The sequence below is a fragment of the Terrapene carolina genome, unplaced genomic scaffold (genome assembly GCF_002925995.2).
Source record: "Terrapene carolina triunguis isolate 2854851 unplaced genomic scaffold, T_m_triunguis-2.0 Scaffold62, whole genome shotgun sequence".
Lineage (NCBI taxonomy): Eukaryota > Metazoa > Chordata > Testudines > Emydidae > Terrapene > Terrapene triunguis.
Genome location: NW_020664413.1, coordinates 29,387,789 through 29,414,111, shown reverse-complemented (window position 1 = coordinate 29,414,111; position 26,323 = coordinate 29,387,789). Strand labels below are relative to the sequence as shown.

General features: G+C 39.9%; 1 protein-coding gene across 6 annotated transcripts in view; it reads right to left on the bottom strand.

The window, feature by feature from the left end:
- Positions 1 to 26,323, bottom strand: part of PKP4 (plakophilin 4) — a 194,168-nt gene that overhangs the window by 129,592 nt on the left and 38,253 nt on the right. For 5 of the 6 annotated variants that reach the window (XM_024219089.2, XM_024219078.2, XM_024219096.2 and 2 more), the window contains exon 2: positions 9,151 to 9,284. In XM_024219089.2, coding sequence (XP_024074857.1) covers positions 9,151 to 9,279 — 129 coding nt within the window. In that variant the 5' untranslated portion in view covers positions 9,280 to 9,284. Of the gene's footprint in view, positions 1 to 9,150; positions 9,285 to 26,323 lie in introns of those variants that run through there. The other variant, XM_024219119.2, reaches the window with a different exon arrangement.

Below are 26,323 nucleotides of genomic sequence, written 5' to 3'. Positions count from 1 at the left end.
TGGAAACTTACAATATTGTTTCCTGATGTGGAGGGCATGGAAATAGTCCCATGGTTCAAAAGCACTCCAGTCGGTGATTCCCTTTGTCCCCAAACCACTGAAGAAGTACACCACACTCCAGCTGTACAGTGAAAATAGATGGAAAAGGGATCTACATTCTGCTGTCTGGGGCCAAACAAAATCAAATCAACCTTTCTAGAAAATTTGTCTCATTCAAACATTGCGGTGGCATCTGTTGGGATTGAAGAATTTACAAGGGGTGTGTTTAAATGGTAGCTGTGGGCCAAAATGAACATCAGGAGAAGGGGCTGTATCATTTAGAAGTTTACAATACATCCCAGGAAAACACTAGTGAACAACACTTTGAAATGTCATAGCATGTAAATAAGTCTGGGGCTTTTAAGCAATTTTTTGAAATGTTAGAGCATATAAATCAGTCTGGGGTTTTCTTAAAGCAAAATCATTGTACTTCATTAGGCCCAGAATGGTTGGTGGGCATACTGGTAAACAAAAACCTGCTCTTTTTGGTGGTAATCCAACAAATGGATTTGGTCAAACTATTATAAAAGGTGGAGGAATTAGTAATTTAACTTCGCAGCAGGAGGCAGTAACTATTAGCAATATTCACTTCATTGCGCAAATTTTAAAATGAATTAATATCTGTAAATACTGTAATTAATTCATTAAATAAAAATGTTTCTCAAGCAATTGTGTGCAGCATATATGATACTAAACTTCTTATGCATTTAAATAAATAAATAACAAAATAAAGCAAAGCAGGGGAATGGTCAAGATTGTTAAAACAGCACACTTATCTGGAGCATACTAGTGGAAGGGAATTTATAATATTGAGGAAGAAAATTTGCAAGACTAGAATGTCCTGGACCTTGGGCACCACACAAAATTAAATATTCGACTGCCAATTTTGATTGTTATTCCTAGATGGGCAGAGAATCCCAAAGAATTGGTATATGTTAACAGTATGGATAGAAAAGAGAATGGGACCTATAAACAGCACTATCCCAGCATGAAGATGGCAACACAAGCAGGAGATGAAATAAACGCAGCCTGCTGTAAATGAATCAAGCACAGATGGTTCTGTGAGTGCTCAGCATGAAAGAGCCTGAACACAAGCAACAGAGGCTGGGCCAGATTAGTCATTAAAGAGATAGTAAAGGAGGTGGTACACCCTGGGGACACAGTATGTGCTCTAGGATACTACAACTTTTAGATGGGGACAACACCATGCCGGGGTCCTGGATGGATTTTGTTTGAACGTCAATTCTGATTCAGATTGGTACCTGTGCCTTATGGCCATGTGTGCAGATTGAGGAGAATGTGCCAGAGGACATGACAGACAACACTGAATGGGAATCACTGGGTACCAGTCTCTTTGCGTCCATACTTCCCTTATCCATAAATACCATTGAGTTAGTATTAAGGAAAATAGAGCCATTGGTACCTATTGCGCAACTAATAGCCAAGCAACAAGAAATTGTGGACAATACTGTACATGCAGTGAAAACACCCCATTGGGCTGTACCATAAGAGATAAGCTTGCATTCCCTGGTTTGTACTTTGAACATAACATTAATGGTAGTTCAAATAATTACAATTACTGTGGTCTTCAAAATGTGTTGCTGGGTAATAAACTTTTTTTTTTAAAAAAAAGCACAAAGACAAAAATATAATTGAAGTAAAACAAATGGTAACATAGAAAAACAAATGCAGTGGAATGTAGGCCTGGCTTGACATGAGTAATTAAACATGGGGAAGGCCTCATTTCTTGGAAGACAGGATTAGGCAGATAAATAGATCAGCAAACTGAAAACAATGTTTGTGTTAACTAAGACAGGTAAATGGGTCAGCGAGCTAAGAGACTACGGTGTGGTCTACACTGGGGTGTGGGGGGAATCGATCTAAGTTATGCAACTTCAGCTATGTGAATAACGTAGCTGACGTCGACATACTTGGATCTACTGACAGCTGACTCCCCCATCGACTCCGCCTGCGCCTCTCACTCCGGTGGAGTACTGGAGTGGACGGGAGAGCCCGCGGCAGTCGACTTATCGCGTCTAGACTAGAAGTGATAAATCGACCCCTGCTAGATCGATCGCTGCCCGTCGATCCTGCGGGTAATGTAGACAATCCCAGAATGTCTGAACTAGCTAAGATAAGGGGAGGGAATACCCAGGGAAGCATGTACAAAGCACAACATAACAATGGACAAGATAAATGAGGAATGTAAAGATGAGGTAAAGAATAGATCGAACATGGACACTGCATGTATAGTACCCCTGCTGGAGGCCCTACCACACCCTGTCCCAGGAAAGGAGCAGTGAAGGTGGGTCCTCCAGGCCTGCCAAGAATGGCTGCAGGGAAACAGCCAATCAAAGCACAGCAGGCTCAGTTAAAAGGAGCTGCAGGGCTTGAGCTAGTCAGTTCCTGACTGGGACCAGAGGAGCAAGGACGGGTGCTTGTTGCTGGTCACAGGAGCTCAAGAACAAGCTCAACCAGAAGGAAGATTCTGGAGATACTTGCATGTAGCAAGGAGGGAGAGGATTTGAGAACTTCAGCCCTGAGGTCAAGGGAAGAGAAGGGGCAAGAGGGGAAAAGGCCCAGGGAATAGCAGCAGCAACCACATAAAAGGAAGCAGTACATGGCTGCTGTGTGTAGGGTTCCTGGGCTGGGACCCAAAGTAGTGGGCAGGCCTGAGTCCCCCCACTGGCAAAGTGGCCAAAGCCCTGAGAAGGGGACAAGTTTAGTTTAGAAGCCCAAGCACATGGCTGGAATTTAAAGGCTCAAGGATGGAGCTGAAGGCACTGCAGAGGGCCCTGAAGGCATTGTTCTATACCAGGGCAGGCACAGACTTAAAGCTAACCCAGAAGTGGCTGAGCCCGGAGACAGGGCTAAATACATTAACATGGGCATAGGGACAGGCCTTGTCTCCATGCCTTGTTGAACCTTTTACCCCAGAAGCGGTTCATCCATCCATTCACCTATTAACTGAGTGACTTAGCTGGAGGGCTGAGCCACTGGAGACCCGCCTGATGAGGGCAACAGCTGACAGGGCACTGGGAGCAGAGAAAGGAAAGAGTGCACGATTGCACCCAGCCGACAGGAGACGTTCACGAGGTGACTATGAACCATTACAAAATGCAATAAGCTGTGTAGATGTATATAAATGGAGAGCGTTTCTTGTAACTTTGGATCTGTGATGTACCCTGCACCACCTACATCTGAGTCTGATCAACTCAGCATAGAGCTGCTGTATGCCACGTAAAGATACCTGAGTGACAAGCCTGGAGTCTAACTGAGTTCTTGGAAAGCTGAGTGGAAAGAGGTTTTGGAGGGAATTTGTACAATACACAGAGCCCAGATTACTGAGGAAAGGAAGTAGGATATTTGTAAAACAGGATACGCTGTTTTGCAGAGCTTCAAGTTCTTCATGAGCAAGATCACTGCGGAGCTTAGGAACTCCATAAGGCAAACACTTTCCCAAACAGTACTCTTCCTAATACTCACAGCAGTAGCCCTCCTCTCCTGCTCATCTCAGAAGAATGTAGGAGGTAAGCCCATCTGTGGATCTTGGGAAGTTCACAGAAAGTAGGGAATGAGCCCAGCAAGGAGCTTTTGGTGCAGAGGAACAGAATTGACAGGGGTATGTGGGATATAAAGTTTTCTATGAAGACATATTTTCTATCAGGAAGACTGGTGGCAGGTTGCAGAATGACTGGCCCATGGAGCTTCAAAACTCTGCAGAAGCAAGGTCTTTGTTGCACCAGAGTTTATGATCTCTGCAAAGCAAACACTTACAAGCTACTTTCTAAGGGCTTGTCTATACTTACGCGCTGGTTCGGTGGCAGGCAGTCGAACTTCTGGGTTAGATTTATCGCGTCTTGTCTGGACTCAATAAATCGAACCCAGAAGTGCTCGCCGTCGACTCCGGTAATCCTGCTCGGCACGAGGAGTACGCGGAGTCGACGGGGGAGCCTGCCTGCCGCGTCTGGACCGCGGTAAGTTCGAACTAAGGTACGTCGACTTCAGCTACGTCATTCACGTAGCTGAAGTTGCGTACCTTAGTTCGAATTGGGGGGGTTAGTGTAGACCAGGCCTAAGATCATTGGCACTGCATCTTCCCAAGTGTGCACCTCCTAATGTTTTTTCATATGATATTGTTAATCCCATATACTAACTGTAACATGAAATGAATGTTTAGGTAAATAAACTGGTCATCCCCAAATCTTTTTTTCCTAATTTTGTTGTTGCACTGTGTTTTCATAAGAGTGTACTAATTACTTCACAAACTTTAGTTTTACATCAATGAAATTTGTTTGGGAATACGGTATGGCTCCAGTTCTATTCCCAATTAAGCTGGTGCAATTTTCATTTAAGTTAGTGGGCACTGCACCTGCATAATGGAGAACAGAATTTGACCCCAAATATCTTAATTTAACAAGAGAGAAAGATAGACCAAAGAGCAAGGATAACGAATTTTTACTTATAACAGAACAAAAACATCTGAAGCCACAAAATGGACTTAGTTCCCATTTGTTTCTCTTATATATACAAAGCAGAAGCAATTCATGAAATTTTGAGGCGGTAACAAATCAGTTATTCCAGATAAATAATCTGTACACCAATTTATGGCAGACTGAATTTGTATCAGGGTCCAAAATATGTGGGTTTAGAAGTAAGCACTGACAAAATCTTAATGATAAGTGTGGTGATAAATATCCTATGAAATAGTAGTCAAGTTTAGCTGTGCAAGGTAAACCCACATATATAAGTTTCACTAAAAAGAAAAATGAACAAATACACACTAGTATTTTACTCTGGTGTATCTAAACACAGAAGAGGATCATACAAAACATTATAGAATTAGTGTAGTACACATTTTTTACAATGAGAAAACTACTGTTCAATCTGCACTCTTCCATATAAATAGAACAAAAAAACCCAGTGAAATACATGATAAACCCAATTAATGGGAATACAAGGAGACCATAATCTCTGTCAAGACCTAGCCTTATAAACCTAGGACATACAAAGCAATCTTTCTACGCCATATCAAAAGCTATATGATGGCTGATGATTGAGTTTGCCTTCTTTTTCAAAATTCTTCCCTGTTCTTTAGAACTGATTTACATTAAATGAAATTTAGCGTTCACTTTGGCTTCATTCTTCCATATTCAATAGACATTCTTTCAAACAGAAGTCTTCCATATCTCTAATCATTCTCATTTCCTGTGTATTTTTTTCGCCTTCTTCAGATGAGGCATCCAGAGCTGAGCACAGTATCCAAAGAAGGGTTACCATTGATTTATATAATGTCATAACATTGTCAGTTATTTTAGATCCCATTCTTATACATTTTAACGTATGCTTATCACCACTGAGCATGTTTTCACTGAACTGTCCACGAGGAAAACAGAACTTTTACCTGAGTAGTTTCAGTTAATTTAGAATCAGTCAGAGAGTGAGTTCTCAATGCCTTACAGAAGTAGTCCCAGAATGAACAAACATGTATTCAGGATATAACATTGAACAAAACAAAACAAAACTGAAACAAACAAACAAAAGTTCAAGAAAATATAAATAAGTCTGCCACTTCATCATACACATATCTCCACCCATTTGTAACAAACTGAACTTAACATGCACCTTAGACCACATCAGTATTCCTACTAATCCATCTTTGCAGAATTACTAATTTTTCAAACTTCAGCGCATCTTCAAAAGCTGCCATTAAAAATGAACAAAAAGAACCGGTCACAGAAATGGGTTTCTTTCCCCCCCTCTTCAAATGCAAAATGCCTTCCCCAAGCTAGTGATGTGAGGTCCTGAATGGTAATACTGAGTCCTCTAACAGTGACAAGTTGACCATCCAATATCTTGTGACCCAAGAGGTTGGCAACATGAGGCTTAAAATAATTAAAAAGCCAAAAATCCCCATGTCAATTCATACAAAGCATTTTTCCGGAAATAATACAATTTAATTTAGTCTAAATGGGTCGGTTAATTTAGCATGCCAAAGCCAAAGTTCTCCAGAGCCAAGGGCTCCTCGGGCTGATGTGGTTAAGGAGCTCAGCTTTCACATCCCCTCAGGCTTTGGCTTTGACCCTCCACAGGTGGCAGGGCTTGGGCTTGGGCTTGGGCTCAGGCTTTGGTCCCCCTTCTTGGGGTCATTTAGTAATTTTTGTTGTCAGAAGGGGGTCGATGTGCAATGAAATTTGAGATCCGCTGGACTAGGATCACCTCTAAGGCTGAGAATGTAGTTTATTTTCCAGGCCCACACAGTCTTCTGCCTTTTTTCTAGCAAATTTTTGTTAAACTTGCACTAGGGTTAAGACAAACAAACAGGTGAGCTGCAAACAACAGTGTTAATTTTAATTTTGCTGGTTGAGGATTTGTAAGGTGGTATCTGTCCTCTAAGAACTGGACTGAGATCACCTTGGCATCACACATAGATAACCATTAAATGGCACAATTAACTTCGGGTTCCTACTATTCTGGGTTGTATTTGAACCATCAGCCTAGAGGTAGAAAACACCATAACACAAACAACATAAACCATCCTATCCTCTTATTTGTTAGGGTCAGTGCAAATTTAATGAACATTTTTCTGATTTCATTTAAATAAATTTGCAAGTCATAAGGTTTATTCTGCTCAGACTAGGAATAAGTACTGGAAGTATGGAGTGAGAGGACGTCTCCCTATGGCGCAGCAAATGGAAAAGCTTCAGAATTAAACCAAAAGATTGCTTTAAAGCAGCCAATTTCTTGAAAGTTGCTACAGAACTCGTTGTGTTTATATTCAGTTTACATCATTACAGCCATACATTCTCATTTTTTTGTCCATTTGCTTCTCCCCCTCCCTTTTCAAAACCGAGTAGGATGGTACATGCATCTCATATGAAGTTAAATACATTAGATGAAGTCCTAAAGCAATCTTTGATGGGAATATATACCCCATATCCAACTCCAAGTAAAAACAAGAAAATAAATTAAAGGTATTGTCAAGAGAAGTTTCAAAACAACTGCGACGGAGGAAGTGGGGCAGGGGTACGTCAGGAAACCTTGTAGAGACATATGACAATCAAACCGAAAGGAATTCTGAGTTAAAACTGTTCTGGCATCATAATCTCAAAATTGTTTGCATAGGTACTGCAATTTGCAACACATGGATTTCTGGAACAATAAGTGATTTTCTTGATTTTACATCTTATCCCAAGCACTCTAAGAGCAAAGGATTAATATTAACATGGGGCAAACTATGACAACCGTTATGATAATTATTTGGGTTCAAAGTTCTTAAATTGAATTGCATACTGAGGTTTTTTTTCATATAAAAATATTTTTATAAAGCTATCAGAAATCTACTTCTTTTGGAGAAGAAAAATTTCTAGGTTGCATTTTGTATGTATAAATCCAGGATAGAGGACTGTCTGCCTTGCAGGTATCAGTTCCTGTAATCAATTACTGCTTTTATTAATGTTAGTATTGTTTCAGTTCTGTATTTCAGTTACAAGGTTTCCTTAAAAAAAAAAATCCTTGTTTTCTTCAAAATGCCAATTCAAACTTATGCTGAACTTGATTTCAAACAAGCAAAATATTATATTCTGGAAACCTTGACTTCTATAGAAGAGTAGACAAAACCTTAACAAGAACAATGCATGATGATAAATATGAGGTGTTTAAAGGAGAAATAGCATTCACATTTCTAATATTTATCTAAACTATGAATTTCAAAAGTAAATCGCTAGCTCAAACAGTTAAAACCATCCTCTTAAAAAATGAAGTTAATAACACAAGACAGTCACAAGAAATCTGAACAAATCTGTTGTCTGCAGATTTCTGAAACATTCCTGCACAGCTACCTTAAGAACACATATGGTTCTTATAGTCACAACGTTTTCCATTAGCTTTTTTGCATTCAATCCAAATTTCAAATCTGACTTACAAAAAGATTTCCAGGCATGAACACAATGGTACAGATTTCCATACTATTTCTCTTGATTGCAAATAAATGAACATGTATGCTGCATGTTCAGATCTGACATGTACACTGTTGAGGTTTACATTTCCTGGGGGAATTCTGTGCTAAAAATTTTGCACACAATATTATAAAATTCTGAATATTTTATTTGTCAAAATAACACAAAATAATCACGCCAGTTTCAATTATTTTGGTAATTTATTTCAAAATACCAGCAAGTATGTCTGCAACAATACAGACAACAAAAAAGATTCAGAAAATGTTTTTTGACAAATAGATTCCTTACTAGGCATACTAATACAGAATTGTGAATAATAATTCATTTAAACGACAATACAGAAATGCATTTCCCAGACCCTGCAGAAGCAGTGCTAAGGCTTGGGGAAGTTAGGGGTAACAGAGGAGCGGAGGGAGAGGGAAGTAATTGAGGGGAAGGAGTCTGGAAGTGAACCTGGAAGGTTTTGGGTGGTGGTGGTGATGGGAAACAGAGTTTTTGTTTGATGGGGAGGGGCAGGGGAGGCAATGTTAGGGATTTGAGGAGCCTCCCGCATGCAGACCCTGGCTGCCCCCTAGCCTCTCCCATTCATTCGGGCACATCTGCCCTGTCCCAGTCTTTCCCTACATCCCTCCTCCCCATGTGTCCTTGCACCCACCCCCCCTTCCATTCAGCATCTGGCTCAATGCTGTCCTTCCCCAGTCTGTACCCGTCACTAGCCCTTTTGAACCCCAGTCTATGTGATCCCCCAGCAACCCTGTGTGGCCAGCTCTGTCCGTCCCCCCACACCCAGCTCTGCAGGCATATTGCTGTGAGAAAAGCAGCCTCTGCTCTCTCCCTCTCTGTGGCTCGCTGCTCTGGCTCGTGAGCCAGCTGCCCTCTCTTCTAGCACCACAGTAGCCCCTGGAGGGCAAATGGAGTAATTGTAGCGCCTCTCTGGCAGAATGTATTATTCTGCAGAGAAAAAAATCTGTGGGGGACATGAATTGTGTGTGCGCATTGGAGTAGAAGTCCCCCAGGAGTAGGAAAGGAAACATCTTTTAGAAATTCTTGAGTTGGAATGGGTCAAGGAAACAAAACAAACGAAAAGTAGAACATACTTAATTCCGAAAAGCATACTATACTTCTGAACTGATACAGAAGAAAATAAAAATACCTGCTCTTTTACAGAAGCTAGAATGGTAGTGGCAGTAGTCTCTGGCTCCATGCCCGGGCCTGTGGAGGTTTCCTGGGTGGTCTGCTGCAGACCTTCCTCCACCAATGGGGTCTGCTCAGGAGCTGGCATATTGCCTACAACCAAACAACATTTAACTAGTTAATATTTTCAGCTGGTGATGTTTAAGTAAACGCAAGTCTTCTGGCATAGACTTTTTGGCAAAGGTTTAACATGAAAAACCTAAGGAATTTTCACATTCTGACTATCTGCATGTATTGCTATCAACATTGTGCTTCTCTACCAATTTTAAACTGGAATGATGTTAGGTCACAAAGAAAACATTTCAGACAAAGAGCTTTAAAGAGTGCTTTAAAATGCTTAGAAAAATACTGCTTTATGGTACCAAGTAGAGATAGCAAATAAATGCACTTGCACTTTTCAACACTGAATAATAATAAAAAAGCAGCATGTTCCAAGAGTATTTTACATCTACAAAGTGCTACACACAGGGCTCTTTAATTATTATGAATAATTAATGCACACATTTTGCAGAAAGGGAAACTCAGATAAGGTGAATTGCTCAAGCCCTGTACACAGTGAGACAGAGGGTGGGATAGCTGCGATTGGAACTCAAAAATTCTAAGCCTCATGATCAATGAAACGGTATGGTCTAAAAGGCTGAAGACAAAAAAGATGCTATTAAGGAATGAGAATTATCTTTGTATTTAGTTAAAAAAAAGTTAATCAATACGAACAGTACCAAAGTTAGCATCCAGTAACACATCATAAAATGGTACATGTACAGGAAACATATCATTCCACAAATCAACTTTTATAAGTAAATGTTCTAAATAATCAATACATATTGCTGTGCCATCTGCATATGGTGCTCCCATCTTCCTTCACAAGCAAGAACAAAACAAAAATGAGAATTAACTTACTGAATGCTTTTCCAGAGCAAACAAAGCTTTATGCATAGTTGTATTAATACTCTGCACTCTTATAGCTCCTTCCAGTCTAGACTCTCAGAATGCTTTACAAACATTTCATGAATTAAACCTCAACAACCACTCTATATAAAAGTAGATAAATATCTGCATCTTCATTTTTACAGAGGACAAAACTTGGGCTTCATAGCAAACTTGCGGCAGTGCCAGACACTGATCACACTAGTCCTGAATTCCTGGTCAGTTTTTAATCACATCATCTCTCTCCTGCCTGTCAATTATATGCTGATTCACTTTAACTCCTTTAAAGGAAAAAGCATTGTCTATGCAAGACTGTTTAAGTAAGGTATAAGAAATGGCAAATGTGTACAAGAAGCGTACTTTTCCTGTAAAGCCCTCAAAAGTTTTTTTTTCTTTAAGAGGAGCGTTTTAGTTAATATGTAAGTTAACTCTTGTGAAATGTTCGTTTTAACTGGACAGATATAGATCCTGAATGTGTTTTTTTCCTTCACTTTGTAATCCTTGTAGAATTTGCACTTTTGACAGACCCATTTTTCACTTTTAAATAACTATTCCTAAATGCATCCTCTTAAATGTTATGCATTCCCTATACTTGACTGCCAACTGTAGGGCAGAAGAGTATCTTCTCCAAGATGCTTTCACAAATGTGTGAGCTAGATTCTGTGATATTTCACAAAAACCTTTAAGATAATTAAGAGAAATTAGAGGAGAAAGGTGTGGAAAATAGAAATGTAAAAGCAAAGACTTTTAAACTTTTTATATGATACTGATCTGCTTCTGGTGAAAGAGAATACTTTTGTTTATCTTTACAAGTTTAGAAAGAAGTTTAAAAAGCCAGAAACATTAGTACATCATGGTCTTTAATATTGTATGTAGCAACTTTCGCAGAAGTTAAAGTTCTGAAAGTGCTTTAAGTAAAACCATGTAGAAACTGACTAAAATAATCTGGGTTGTTTAAAAGTAAAAACAGAAATTAACAGCATTTACAGCAATGATAAAGTAACTCATCTAAACTGAAGTAACATCAGAAGTTGAAATGAAGATGGGATGAGTGGGGAAAAACATGTTACATATATACACTATATTTTATTTCAGTATTATATTCTTTGGCAATAAGAAACAAAGAAGGGATTGTTGCTTGAAGTGAATTAGTATAGACCGAAGTGTTTAGTAATCAGATTAAAGAAGAACATTTGTTGTTGCACTATTTTTATTGTATTCATTTTTTTTTTCCGGAAAGTAGCCGTACAGAAAAAAGAGAATGCCAATATAGTGTTTCAGTTCCCACTGACACCGTGTGACAGTCATCAACATGCTGCTTCACAGTATTGCCAACATCAATTGTTAAAAAGTCATCAGTCAAACCCAAAGAATCAAGAGGTTTGTTTTTTTTTAAATCATATTTTTTAGTCAAATTTTAGGTTCTTACTATTTGCCTTCTGGATTTTGAGATTTTTGGGGTATGTAATGGTCTCCACTCAGGGTCTGGTTGGGAAGCGTGGCCTAGTGGTCACAGCCACAACCCCAGACTGCCAAGGAGGTTGTGGGGAGGGGAACCCGGGCCTTCCCACTCTACCAGGCTCCGACCCAGGGCCCTTTTAGTTACCAGTAACCTGGCAACCAAGACTATTTAAGGCTGTCCTCCCTGGGCCTCTTCCTCTCGTCGCTCCCACCTGGGGTCACCTCAGTCCAAGGCCTTCGCCTGATGGGAAAATCCAAATCTCAAGGAAGCAAGATGGAGTCACCACTGTCCAGCGCCACAAAATACTTCCCTCTCTGCTTGTCTCTGCAAAGCATCCTCCCTTTCCTCACAGAGGGGCCCCTTTGGGCAGCTGCATCAGAGCCATTAGGTTTCACTCTGCTCTGCTGGAGCTGTGCTGCTTGTCAACTGAGCTAATTCGCTGCCTTTTAATTCCTCCAGCAGATGAAGCATTTGCTGCAGGTTTGGTGGGGCGGAGCTGGCTGAGCCCAAAATGAGCCCTTAAGCCCTTGTTGCTTAGTGTGGGATTTGTACACCCCATCATAGGGTACAATTTGGTCATATATGTAAGCTTTTCTCTGTGACCATGAGGCAGGGTGGATTTGATTTAAATCACTAGTCAGGAAGACTCGATTTAATCATGGTTTTCTACATAAAAGTGCATTCTTGTTGGTTGTTATAACCTTAATACATATTCTTCACAACTCAGAAATAGATGTAGGTTTCATTTTTAGAAGGTACACACTATACATTTTTAAACAGTGTTTTATTTTGAAAACGTTTCAGTTTAGTTTTACAACTATATCAGAAAATAAATGATTTTTTACCAAAGGTAATTGAAGCAGATATTTATGAAGTCATTGGGAAGTGAACTATCTCCAATTCAACAGGTTAATCGTTAATGTTTGGAGGATTTTCTTGCCAGGGTGTATTAGGAGGAGAACATCACCAGACAGACATTTAAATTGTTTTATTTAACTAAAACAACAACATTATGTTTTCTGGATTTTTTTCTTCAAAAGCAAACATATAATAGTTTAACAAAACAAGCATATGTCCCTTGCTTCTCACATTTATCTCCAGACTTCTTCTCCTTGTCCAGATATATTCCACCCCCAACAATCTTCTTATTCATTTAACTTTTTGAAACTTTGCACTTTTAGAGAGAGGTAAGGGATTGACTCCGTGTACACAAATTTGCAGAGGTACAATAGAGTTGAGGTCTGTTTTTTCTCACCTTTATATATTATTTATTTTTTTAAAAACATTTTTGCTGTTAACAAGCATGTTACCTCTGGAGACACAAATCCACAGTTTGAGAACTGCAAAACTAAGCATCTCTGATGGTATCTTCTAGACTGAGCACTGAGTCCCATTGGGTAGCTAGAAAGATTAACCTAAATACACTATACAGAAGCCTGTGGAACCCCATAAGATTGGGTCCTTAATCCATGAACTATTGGAACTCATTTACAAAACTTTTCCTAAACATCACGTGAATATATTGTCCCATACTATAGAATTAGAATTTATAATCCCTATTCCATGATGAGATATCTTTGAGCTATAATGTGTCTTAATTAAAACGATCTTTAGATAAGTTTTTTCCTCAAAAAGTATTTTATAAAAAAAACCGATTTTAATAAAAAAAATCTGATTTAAATAAAAAAAATGATTTTTTTTTATTTTTTTTTTAATTACTGATTTGTATCCACCCTGCCATGAGGACAAGAAACTTATTTTTTTTTAAATGGAAACGTGAGATTCCCATTTAATCACTTGTTTCCAGGAGCTCAGTCTTTAAGTAAAACATCAGATATCATGAGAGCCACAGTAGAAGTGAAGAGTCAGTAAAAATGCATTAGTAATTATTCATTCAAAGGCTATTTGCACATTAAGTGGGATATGCTTCACCCAACTAAGAGATTGTGAATCGTAGTGCCACTGCCCTCCTCCGGCAACCTTTCAAATCAAAGTACTTAGTTGGGTTGTCTATATCAGTGGGTTAAATGAATAACTGAAGAAGATTATATAACAAACGCAGATTGTGTGGTTTTAATAATAATATTGGTGCCATATGTCCAAAGTCATCTAAGCATTTTAAAACATAAATAAAAGCAAAGTACCAAATTAGCAGCTAAGGCAATTTACCAAAACAAAGCAAATGAAATCCAGACCAAACAGAAAAAGATGCTCTTCTCCCTACACATATACACAAAAGTCTTCATTCCCACCTTGATTGATACTAGCTACATACTACGGCATAACACCAATTTGGTAATTAGATTTACTAATACTCAGTCAACTTACTATCATTTCCGTGCAGTAGGTGGGCTGTGCTAGTTTTATTGACCTTCTGCAAGAAGCACATTTCATAGGAAAGATTTGAGAAGGTCACAAGGGCAGGCATTACTGAAATTCTTTCCATGTATTTATCCTTGCACATATTAAAAAGATTAAAAATACCAATCCTGATCGCTGCAAAAACTTGTACTTCCAGGTTCTACTTCCATTAAAACTGAGCCCTAGTTGCCCACCTTTTATACTTGTGGCTAAGGCAGTCTTCAACATTAAATAAAGCCACCACAAAACAGAAACATTGTTTAGTGATTCCTCTTCCCCACAACATATTTAATTCTGCAGTCCTATCGAAGACTAGCCATCTCACAGTCTGCAAGCTTTGACCAGAAAATGAGATCATGCAGACTGACTCACCAGCACAAAGATAATACAGACTTGGGTATTAGCAACATGCTGACTATATCTCAGACCATGCTGTCTAAACAATATTATATATTAATGTAACTCAGCTTTCTGCTGTTCCAAATCTGCATCACTAGTGAAGAGAAGCTTGCAAAATTTGTGAATCACCAACAGGAGTAACTTTGTTGAACCAGTGAACCCCAGGGCATACAGTTATGGAGATCCAGGGGCACCCCAAATTAAAGCCACAGAATCAACTGGCCATGGGCAGATTCCCAAACTTTGGAAGGGACCAATTTCAGTAAGTATGGAATGATATTATAATAGAACTGTATGGGGGGAGCGGGAAATGGAACAACTTCGTTTCAGGCACCATAAGGGTGCCACCATATTGGGCTAATGTCTCTCTCTCTCTCTCGTAGGCTTTTAACACCACTCCCACACTCACCCACTACTCAAAATGATGGCTGCAGCAGAGACTCTCCACACCTTTGTTTCTATAAATATGCAAACATAGAAAGACTACTTCAGTTTGCTGTGTACTGCTCTCCCCACCACATTCCCCAGCATGGTGCTTATTGATCTCTCATCTGCATGGTTAACACCCTCTTCCCTCTAGCGTAATGGCAGCACCACATGGGAAACTATTTGAAGAAAGGCACTTTTACTCTAGCAGTAAATTCAGAAAAGAAAAAGCAAAAAAATTCATGTTTCTGGCTCACAGTGTCATTAATGCACTTAGCTTTGAGCAAACATGAGTCACTATAAGTTGAATCGCCAAATCATGCTGCACAGATATTTCCAAAAAGAACGATATTTTAAAGAATTTTGCCATGCTTTGAGTTACTGAAGAATGTGATTTATTTTGCCGTGCACTTTATGGTTATCCATGGGATTAAATATGAGAAAAGGCACAAATAGTGCTCTAACTTGGCAACAAGATTGCACAGCAAAACAGCTCTCTCGGCACTACCCATGTACCTTGTGATTCCTTTCCACTCCTGAGTTTTTGAACAGAGTACTCTGTCTTTTGGGGACATGGCTCAGATTAACATCCTCCAAAGTATGGACAGACTACTGAAGTTCACATACAATTACTAGCCTGCTGCTGCTGCCCCCTCTTTAGTTAGCTACCACCTTCTCCCCAGTAACTCACAGCCCATCTAGAATTTAGTACCCCATCCCTCAAATTTGCAAACCAAACTCCTCCCTGCCATCCACCTCACACCACAGGGCTGGGGGCTCCTAAAAAGGAGGAAAATGTTGTAAATGTCTTACCATCTCCAAGGTCACTCAAGACTGGGAAGAACCAAAAGGAATGGAATTCCAAAATTAAAGAAAGCAACATTTTATCAGTTTTGGCATGGAGACTACAATTCAAACAAACAATAACTTGTTCTTTTTCTCCATAGCACCAGCATGGGGGGGGGGGAGGAGGAGGGGAAAGGAGGCAGGGGGAAAGAGTGAGAGAGAGAGACTGATAAGGGAAATGGTTAGCACCTCATAGACACAACTGCTAGGGATGATGGGAGGAAAACAACCACCTTGTAGCACATGGCCTTGAAACCTTCTACCTTTGCACAGCTTTATGAATTTTTTATAATTTTTTTAAAGCTCACAGTGTTCACCTTGGTGTATTCTTTGTTAATGAAGTAGTTAAAATGTGCTTACACTCATGGTTCCAAATCTTGCACAAGTCATTGAAAAGTACAGCATCATGGTCACAACAGCCACACGTACTCAAATAACAAAAAAACCCACAAGATTACAGGCACTATCACAATTCCCAAAAAGTGTACTAAAAACTCAAAAATAAATGGAACACACACATAAATCATGATTCAGTCATTGTACTAGTACACGTACACAAGACACATTCAGTAATGCTGATAAATTTCTTATGCAAAGAGTGTATGTACTTTTGTAAGTGGCACCTAGACTTGAAGTATGGGTACAATGCATTCCTCACTGTGTCCCTGTCTTTGCATCATTTTGTAGAAGCCTCTAATATGGCTGTTGAACGTTTTCACCAAATTGACCCATCTCCCGCTGTCATCCATTTGCAAGGCTCTTTCCCTTGCTCTCAAAGGCTGAGCATAACACAGCAAGCAGCTATCATATGAAGATGACATTTCTAAGTCTCCACATCAGGATCCTGCATCTACTTTTCAGTCTTCCAAATACACCATCACAGTAATTCTGCAACTACTCAGCATATAATTTAAACACTATTCATAAAGACCACTTTTTGCATTGCAGAAGACAGTCCAGAGTTTTTGAAGATCCTGGTGTTACGGACCTTTCCAGATCACCCCACATTAATATTGGAAAAATACACCTTCCTATTGATGAATTCTGAGGCCTGGTGGGGGTGGGCGGTTAAAGAACAGGGAAGTGACCCATCAATGGCCCAATATAATTGGTGAATCTCAAGCCTGCAAATCCATTAATAACATTCTGTGCATTGCCCAGTCTTAAGATTTGGGGTCGCGGGGGAAGGGAAGAATCACTGGAATAGAGGGGGAAATCACCTTATTGCTAGCACCACACACCTCCACAACAGCTCTGACAGTTGATTTACCAACCCCAAAATGGTTAGCTACTAACCAGTAGCATCAGGTGTGGCAACCTTCCAGACAGCAACAGTCATGCACTTCTGCACACTAAGGGGAATTCTCATGTAGGTGGTCTGCTGTTGCAACTCTCGCGCAAGCTTGGCAGAGATCTCTAAGGAATCCTGTAGCTATCTCACAATGTGGCAGCAGAATAGAATAGAATAGATCTCAGAATGCATACAGCATAGAAGTGGAAAATGCACCACAAGGTCTGATCAGAATGCTGAGTGCTTTTTTTCAAAACATCATTGTGTTATGTGGTAGCAATGATATGAGGCAGAACTACCTTAGGCCTTGGCTACACTTGCAGCTGTACAGTGCTGTGAGGTAAACCTGTCTTCATACAGCTGAGTAGGGAAAAGCGCTGCAGTCTGTCCACACTGACGGCTGCCAGTGCAGTGGTGTGGCCACACTTGCAACATTTGCAGCTGTGTTGGGAGTGGTGCATTATGGGCAGCTATCCCAGTATTCATGTGGCTGCAACGTGCTTTTCAAAACGAGGGGGGGGAGGGGGGAATGGATTGTGACAGGGAGTGTGGGGGGAGAGAGAGTGCTTTTTGGAGCATGTCAGCTCTCTATTTTGCAAGTTCCGAACTCCCGGCCTCCTGCTCATTCATTTACTCACTCAAAGCAAGCTGCAAACTGTTTGCTTTTCTCTGTGGTACAAGCTTTGAAACCGGCACTTCCGCATTCCTGCAGCCAGTCACAACAATGGAGAGGATTGGCCACTTGACAAGGTGATTAGTACAGCGCTGCAAGCGTTTACACTCACACCCATGAGTCGTAGCCACTCCGCTGCAGCTCTTATTCCTCTCGGAGATGTGGCGTACCTGCAGCGGTGTACCCAGGGAGATACAGCGCTGTAAGTGCCCTGCCAGTGTGGACGGGGAGTGAGTTACAGCGCTGGGGGAGGCTTTACAGCGCTGTAACTTGCAAGTGTAGCCAAGGCCTCAGTTGCAGAATGCCAGCATGTGCATATGCTCTTCTCATGCAAAATTTGTTGTGGATCACTTAACATGGGTACACAAAACCTGTGGGAAGTTTTATGTGCAGATAAGCCCTACCCAACTGATCTGGCCAATTGTTTCACTTAGCTATGCATTTCCTTTTCTCCCTCTGCTCTTCACCACACCTTCTTTTCTGCTTCACTATATCCTCTTCTCCTTTAAAGGGCAGCTTTAAATTGATCAACTTGCCTTTTTTTTTTTAAACCAAAGTTAAAGATTAACTCTTCGTCATTTTCAAACTTTGATGTAGTACTTACTGTAGGAGGAGCTGGGGTAGTGACGCCTCTACTTAGGTTGCCCAAACTTTCCATTACAGAATATTCTTGCAACTTTTTTGAGAATTTTTAACACTTAAGTTTGCAGCAGGCCTTTGACATTCAACAGGAACAAGGTTCTAGAGCTTGAGATGTATCTTTCACTTGCCCCATGAAATTACATTCAAGTCTGCCTGAGATAAATTCTTGAAAAAAGAAATCACCATTTCCTTTCTGTTTCTTGCATTCCTTATGAAAATGTTGGCAACCTGCCAAAATAACTGAAAATGAACTTCTAAAAAGCTGAAAGAGACATGCCAGGCACCCCACAAATACACCTCTGGAAATACACACATCCCCAGCAGCCTACATTCCCCCACCTCGAGACACCACAATGGGCAGGAATCCTCCAGTTCTATGGATTAAGGGGGGAAAAGCCAGACTGGAATTTCTATCCAGTCACAAAACCCTTCACATAGTTCCAAAGGCCCATCTCTCCCCCTTTGAGATAAGAGCCTTTTTCTGCTGTCACCTAATTTAGCTCCTGTAGCTCAAGTGATTGCAGTCTGTGCTGCAATGTTGAAGATTCAAGGTTTAAACCTTGACAGAGGGGGTTGTTACAGTTGTAACAAACAGCATTTGGTTTTGCCTTTTTCTTTTAAAAGGGTTAGGGAAATCTGTACAAATAATGTTATTTAGGTTGCAAAGTCAAGCACTTTAAAGTAGAGCTGGTCAGGAATTTTTTGACAATTATTTTTTACTGGAAAATGCCAGTTCATCAAGACAAACCTTTTATAGAACAAAGCTTTTGTTGGGAAGGTATTGCAGGCCCAGGATGGAATTTCTGGACAAAATGAGAGATACTCCCTGTATACCTGCTCAATAGCCCAGTGGTTAGGGCACTCAACTGGGATGTAGGAGGCCCAGATGCAAGTCCCTGCTCCAAATGAGGCAGAACAGGAACATGAACCCGTATCTCCAACATCCCAAGTGAGTGTCAATCACGTGGCTATAGAGTCAATCTCTTTCTCCCTCTCCCTTCCCACTCTGCTGTAGCTTTTACACTTTGTATAAATGATTAAGAATCCATTGGACCAGAGAGAGACTGACTCCACAGTCAGGTGGTTAGTCAGGTAAGTGCCCTAACCACCTAATTTCAAGAGGTCTAGTTTTTGTTCCAGTGTAGAAGGGGGAAAAAAGAAGTCAACCTTAATTTTTTTTTAATAACAGAATTATTGGCTCTCCAGCCAGCCCCACTTGAAAAACAGGAAGTGCCAAATTTATGGTTGCCCATGCAACCTTAATTCAGCCCCCTTGTGCCTACACATTATGTTATAGTTTTTAAATTATATGATCACATACTAGTTTTTCCACAAGATCCATCTCATTCAGTGTACGTTGGACACAAGACATCAAAACAAAGATTGCAGGGGCCAATCTTAAATTTAGCATTTTTTAAACTTTCAAGTGCTTGACTTTGCAACCTAGAGAAGTCTTATTTTTTTTATGTAGAAGACATATGATAAATTTAACAGCATACAAAATGCAGAACAACAACAAAAAAATCATACCCTGTCGCAGTAATGAGACAACAGGATTATGCAAAGTATGAAGTGTCAAAATGAAAAAAAATCCCAAAGACTAAATATTAAAATAATAGTAAAAAAAATCAAGTTCAGAATAGACGATAATAAATTTCAAGTGGATGAGAAATGAGATGTCACGTAACAATGTATTGATAAGAAAATTATACATTACTAAACAAATGGTATTCCAGTACTCTATTTGAATTATCTTTCACAAAGTGACTAAGTTCCAGAAGAAGATGAAATAAACAGGAAGTTATGAGAATGAGATATGAACTACATCCAGATCTAGTTGAAATCTATCCTACAATCCTAAAAGAAAATCTTCCTCAAGCACAGGTGTTCAGTGGCCTGGACATCATTGACAGATTAGACCTGTCCCTTTTACAGCAAATGGAGATATTCTAAAGCAGCGGTGGGCAACCTGAGGCCCATCGGGGTAATCCGCTGGCGGGCCACGAGACAGTGTGTACATTGACCATCCGCAGGCATGGCTGCCTGCAGCTCCCAGTGGCCGCAGTTCGCCGTTCCCGGCCAATGGGAGCTGCAGGAAGCGGTGGCCAGCATGTTCCTGCAGCCATCGCCACTTCCCGCAGCTCCCATTGGCTGGGAATGGCGAACCGCGGCCACTGGGAGCTGGGAGCGCCCTGCCTGCGGACGGTGAATGTAAACACTGTCTCGTGGCCCGCCAGCGGATTAACCTGACGGGCCGCAGGTTGCCCACCACTGTTCTAAAGGCTGTATTACACCCAGACAGAGAAATTTCAGACTCCCCTGCTGCAGATCCAGTTCACCAGTTATTACTAAAACATTGCTACTGAAGAAATGCCTAGATGAGATCTCAAACAAGCTGAGGTCCCAGTATGCTTGGCAAGATCTACAGTAAAATAACAGTCCCTGCTCCAAAAATCTTACAAGTCTAAGAAAATAGCTTATTAATGACTGTTCACCACTAGAAAGAATTTACAAGCGTAGAAGTCCTCCCACAAACCCCTCAAATCCAAGTAACTGAAATTTGTTAACTATATTGTCAGAGTAGCAGGAGGATTTTAAATTTGTATATTTTTGTCTTGCTTGAAGTGGTTTAGTTAACCCTTCCACTTTACCACATCTAACTCTGATTTCCCTCAGCAACAGACCAGAGCAGTCTATCTTGGAGCTCCAGCCTGCCAGTACTAGTAACTAACCCAAACAGCTGGAATCAAGTGAACCTTAGAGTCCTGTGGTTTGAATTTCTTTCCTCTCAATTTCTACAGAGATCTTGACAAACTGTTTTGATAGTATACTCATAATAATTCTTACCTATTAAATAATTACATAGCTATTTATTTAGTTTTTCTTTTAAAGATTCAGCCTTTGATGAAAGGTGTGCTGGTCTTGCTTTTCTTATTCCAGAAAAAGACATAGCTCCTATTTAAAGAAAAGGTTTTCTGAAAAAGTGAAAGGCTTATCATCTTCAAATAACTCATTTTTAGACTAACCCAACTGGACATGCCTGGTTGCAAGAAAGCGTGAACATCCCAAAAAACATAACTGATATCTGCAGACTGCTGATCTTGGATAAGGAGCTTGGACTAGAATAACTTTGTACTAGTTAGCATTGCATCTCAGGTCTGGCAAAAAGTTAAAAATCTTCGGAGGCAATTATTCTTTCTGGTAGAAAGGATTAGCATCTCCAACAACAAAAATGAACATCCTGGACTTTTTCTTGAATTTCTCTTTCAGTATACATGTTTTATGAAAGATACTTTGATTTGTCCCTTGAACATTAAACTCCCTAATGAAGAATCCTTTTATTCTATTTACACAAAGACTATTTTCATGCCACAGGTGGCCTCATAAGAGATGTTTTACCTTTTTTTTTTTTTTCTTACTAATAAGAGGTTCATGTTACATTTGTACAACTTGCAGATTGTACACAGACATATCTTGCAGGTTCTGAAGACTTTGAATCATAGAATATTAGGGTTGGAAGGGACCTCAGGAGGTCATCTAGTCCAACCCCCTGCTCAAAGCAGGATCAATTCCCAGACAGATTTTTACCCCAGTTCCCTAAATGGCCCCCTCAAGGATTGAACTCAGAACCCTGGGTTTAGCAGGCCAATGCTCACACCACCGAGCTATCCCTCCCCCCGTTTCAGAAGAACTAGTATGTAATATTGTAGTTTTCCCTATTACGACACAGATAATCTTCCCTTTAGAACTTTTACTTCACAATCCACAAAATGGCTTCTCTTGATAAATTGCAGGTAATTCCACAGTTCATGTGCACTTGTTATAGTATTCAGTAATCACTCAGACATTCACTGAAGCCGATCTCTATCAAGCTCCTTATCTCAGTTCCAACTGCCTTCCAATTGCATATCCAAGCTCCTGAAAGGTACAGTCCCCCCACATCTTCTTTTCCCAGCCCAACTTAACATCAACGATCAATCAACATTTACATAAATACTGAATTTAAAATACTTTTAAACCAACTTACTAACAATGCTCAATTACTCATGCACCATTGCTTGGACTTAAGGGTCCCCCTTGAGGATATCAGTACAACTGTTGTCAGGAGACAGTAAGTAGAGCTGGTCGGGAATTTACAGCAAAACAGTTTTGCCAAACTCTGCTGCCTTTTTCAGGAGGCACTTTATTATTTTGATTCTGTTTTCCACCAACCCGTTGGATTGATGATAATGGGGACTGAGGGTTACATGTTCAAACCCAAATGTCACCGCAAATGGCTTGAACTCTCGGCCATTAAAACTGTGGCCCCTTGTTAGACATTGCTATGTCAGGTGTATCATGTCTAACAAAAATACATTCAATGTGTACAATCACCTATTAGCAGTAGTGTCTTCTAGTAAAAACTAGAAAGTGAGAGTAATAGTCTAGAACAAGTACATAATTTTTTCTAATCAACATAAGCAAATCTGAATGTACTTTGCTCAAGGGGGACATTTTTTCCTGTGCAACCAACATGGTTATGCTTGACTTGGCCATATTTTTGGAATATACAACAAATCTTGACATCCTCCTCAATGTCACTTTGCATTTGAGATTGGTATAAAATGTATCTAGCTCTTCTAAGATTTTTCAATCCCTAATGATCTTAATGCAGGGGTAGGCAACCTATGGCACGCGTGCCAAAGGCGGCACGCGAGCTGATTTTCAGTGGCACTCACACTGTCCAGGTCCTGGTCTGGGGGGCTCTGCATTTTAAATTAATTTTAAATGAAGCTTTTTAAACATTTTAAAAACCTTATTTACTTTACATACAACAATAGTTTAATTATATATTATAGACTTATAGAAAGAGACCTTCTAAAAACGTTAAAATGTATTACTGGCACGTGAAACCTTAAATTAGAGTGAATAAATGAAGACTCGGCACACCACTTCTGAAAGGTTGCCGACCCCTGCCTTAATGTATCCTTAATGTATTTTTCTGTAACATCTTAGGGATAACCATTTTGGTGCCTTCAAACAGAATAACATCTCGGACTGAGAGTTCCCCCTTGAATTGGTACATGGGGTGGAGAATCTGCTAATAGTCTTAATTACATTCTGCAGGGTCCCATCTTGAGCCATAGCTCTGATAAACACTGTTCACATTTCATTTGAGATACGACAGACTAATTTATTTTACATTGTATTTTGTTGTTTTTATTTTAAATACATACAAATACATGCACAAGATGGAAATAACATATACATAACAATTCAAATGTTCATTAGTTGCAAACCTGGGGGGTTAAAAAAAACCCTGAACCTGTGAAGGTCATGCAAGGCATCAATTATTAAAGTGACTAAATAGATACATGAAATGAGAATATAACCTATGAGCACGTCTTCACTACCCGCCGGATCGGCGGGTAGCAATCGATCTATTGGGGATCAACTTATCGCATCTAGTGAAGACGCGATAAAATCGATCCCTGATCACTCTGCCGTCGACTCCGGAAATCCACCGCAGCAAGAGGCGGAAGCGGAGTCGACGGCGGAGCGGCAGCGGTCAACTCGCCGCCGTCCTCACAGCCAGGTAAGTCAACCTAAAATACGCAACTTCAGCTACGCTATTCACGTAGCTGAAGTTGCGTATCTTAGGTCGACCCCTTCCCTCCCCCCGTAGTGTAGACCTAGCCTAAGAGAACTGGGAACAACAGTTTAGTTTTAAATTGATATGTACAATTCTAGCTCTGGACTTTACTCCCACTGCATTTTAGTCAAACACTCTACAGAGTGTCTGCAATCATCATCATCATCATCTCCCCCCTCAGGTTTGTATTCAAATTGCAAATTATACATTTGTAAATTAAAAAAAAAAAATCTCTATTCTAGGGGCAGGGGAATTACCAGGCCCCATTTGGTAATGGCATTCGGTGGTTTGTAGTTAGTTTCAGCTTAACATTGGCCTCCCATAAATAAAGACATGAAACTTTTTACAGCCATAAACTAAGGCTAAAGATTCCTTCTCTTTTTGAGCATATTGACATTCAGTTTTTGTTAGAAACTGATGCATAAACCACTGGTCTCTAGATTTCACCATAATGTTGTAAGAAAACTGCACTAACACCCTCCTTGGAGGCATCTGTGGACAACTTAGCTTTGTGCATACTGTCACAGTACCTTAGGACTGGAGCCTCTAACTAGTTCAGTTTCTCAAACTCCTTATTAAGATTAGCATCTCATGTCCATTGGACATGTTTGCACAGTAGCACTCTCAGGTTGCTGGCTTGGGCAGCTAGATTAGGCACAAAATTCACCATTCCAAGGAATCTTTGTACCCTTCCATCCTTCCTTGTCTGTTAGGGCAGTCACGCTGGTCAGCATCTCAACCTTGCTGTGATCTATCTGTACACTTTACTGTGTTTATTTCTATTACAAATATGTTATTTCCATTACACAGTATTTATATTTTTCATTTGTTTACCTTTAGCCCAGCAGCTCTGGCTCTTTCCAAAGCTTCCTGAAGCCTCTGGTCATGCTCTTTTACTGTTTTTCCCCCAGATCAAAACATTATCTATGTAGACTTTAGCACCTGTTATACCATCAAAAATTTGTTACATTTTCCAGTGAAACACCTCAGGTACCAAAATAATCCAAATGGCAGTCTGCACAAACACCCAAACGGGGGTGCTGAGCATGGTTTTTCTAAGGGCACCTGCTAGAATCCTGCAGACACATCCAATGTAGAAAATATTTAGCATCTGCCATATCCCCAAATATTTCTCCCCTTGTAGGTGGTGGAAAGTTTTCCCTTTTCACATATTTGTTTAATTCTTTCGGGTCTAGACATAAAGGAAAAGGTTCTGCTCTCCTCCTTCTTCCCCCCTCAACCCGCACACAATAACCAATGAATGTACCTATTCTGTTGGTTCTTCTACCCTGGTACATGTCTGTTTATAATTCTATAAAGATAAAATCTTCTCTTTCTAAAACAGCTCATGGTGGATTAAAGAAAAACCACACACACAAAAAACGCAGTGATTTTTTTAAAACATTGATTTTTTAAAATTTAAATGAGATTTTTTATTTTAAAAAATAAACCTGTATTTAATTCCAAAAAATCTATTTAAAATTATGTTTGAAACTGACAACCTATTTTGAAGCTTAAATTTATTATAATAAATTAAAATCATTTAAAGTAAATACAAAAAATAATATTAAGTGGTACATGTTTGTTGCCAAGTTTTAAAGAAAGTCACTTGCTAAGCATCTGGAACCTGATTTGTTGAAGTGTTAAACCAGCTTTTGACAGCAATAACCTCTTCTGCAGATGCAGAGAAAGATTATTTTCTTCATTACAGTTTATTCGCCTAGCTCAATTCAATGATTACTTCATTCAAAGTTAAGAAATCAATTAGAAACTGAAAAAGCAGGACAGCTTGTTTTCCTCTACCAATCTATTAATAAAAACAAGGTGTATTAGTTCTAATATCTTGAAGGACATGTTGATCAGAAATAATCAGTTCAATTCACTAACTTCAGATAATACTTCCTTTGTTTAACTGATTTATTAATTTAAAATGCAAAACGTGTTTTGATAAACTTTTATTTTCTTATGTATCTAGCACATTTAAGGTAGTTTTATTTAATAAAAAAAATTGTAATTTTTGCACATTTTAATTGAATTTCCATCCAAATAGAGGTTGACACAAATCACAAGCAAAAAATTAATCTTCATTTAGTAAAAAGTTAAGATATAAAATTGCTTAAATAAATTTGTACAGAAACAATGTATTCCCTTGTGTCATGGGGTGCTTTACTCACGGCTGGAGTGTCTCCCTCTGGCCACATACTCCGTGGATCCAGGGAGATGAGGTGTCGTTCTTGAGCGCACCTTCAAAATGAGTGCTTCTGGCCCCCGGGGATGCTTTGTCAGGCCAGGCTGCGTGGGGGACGGGGAGGAGGAAGGGCAGCGATGACTAAAGCTCGTGTCTCTATCCCTTCTCCTCACCGACCCCTGACAAGGCTGACAAGGCCTTGGCAGAGGCAGACGGAACTGCTTCCTTGCTAATTGCAGCATATGCAGACCCAGGGAGTGAAGGTGGCTTGAGTGTCCTTTAGGC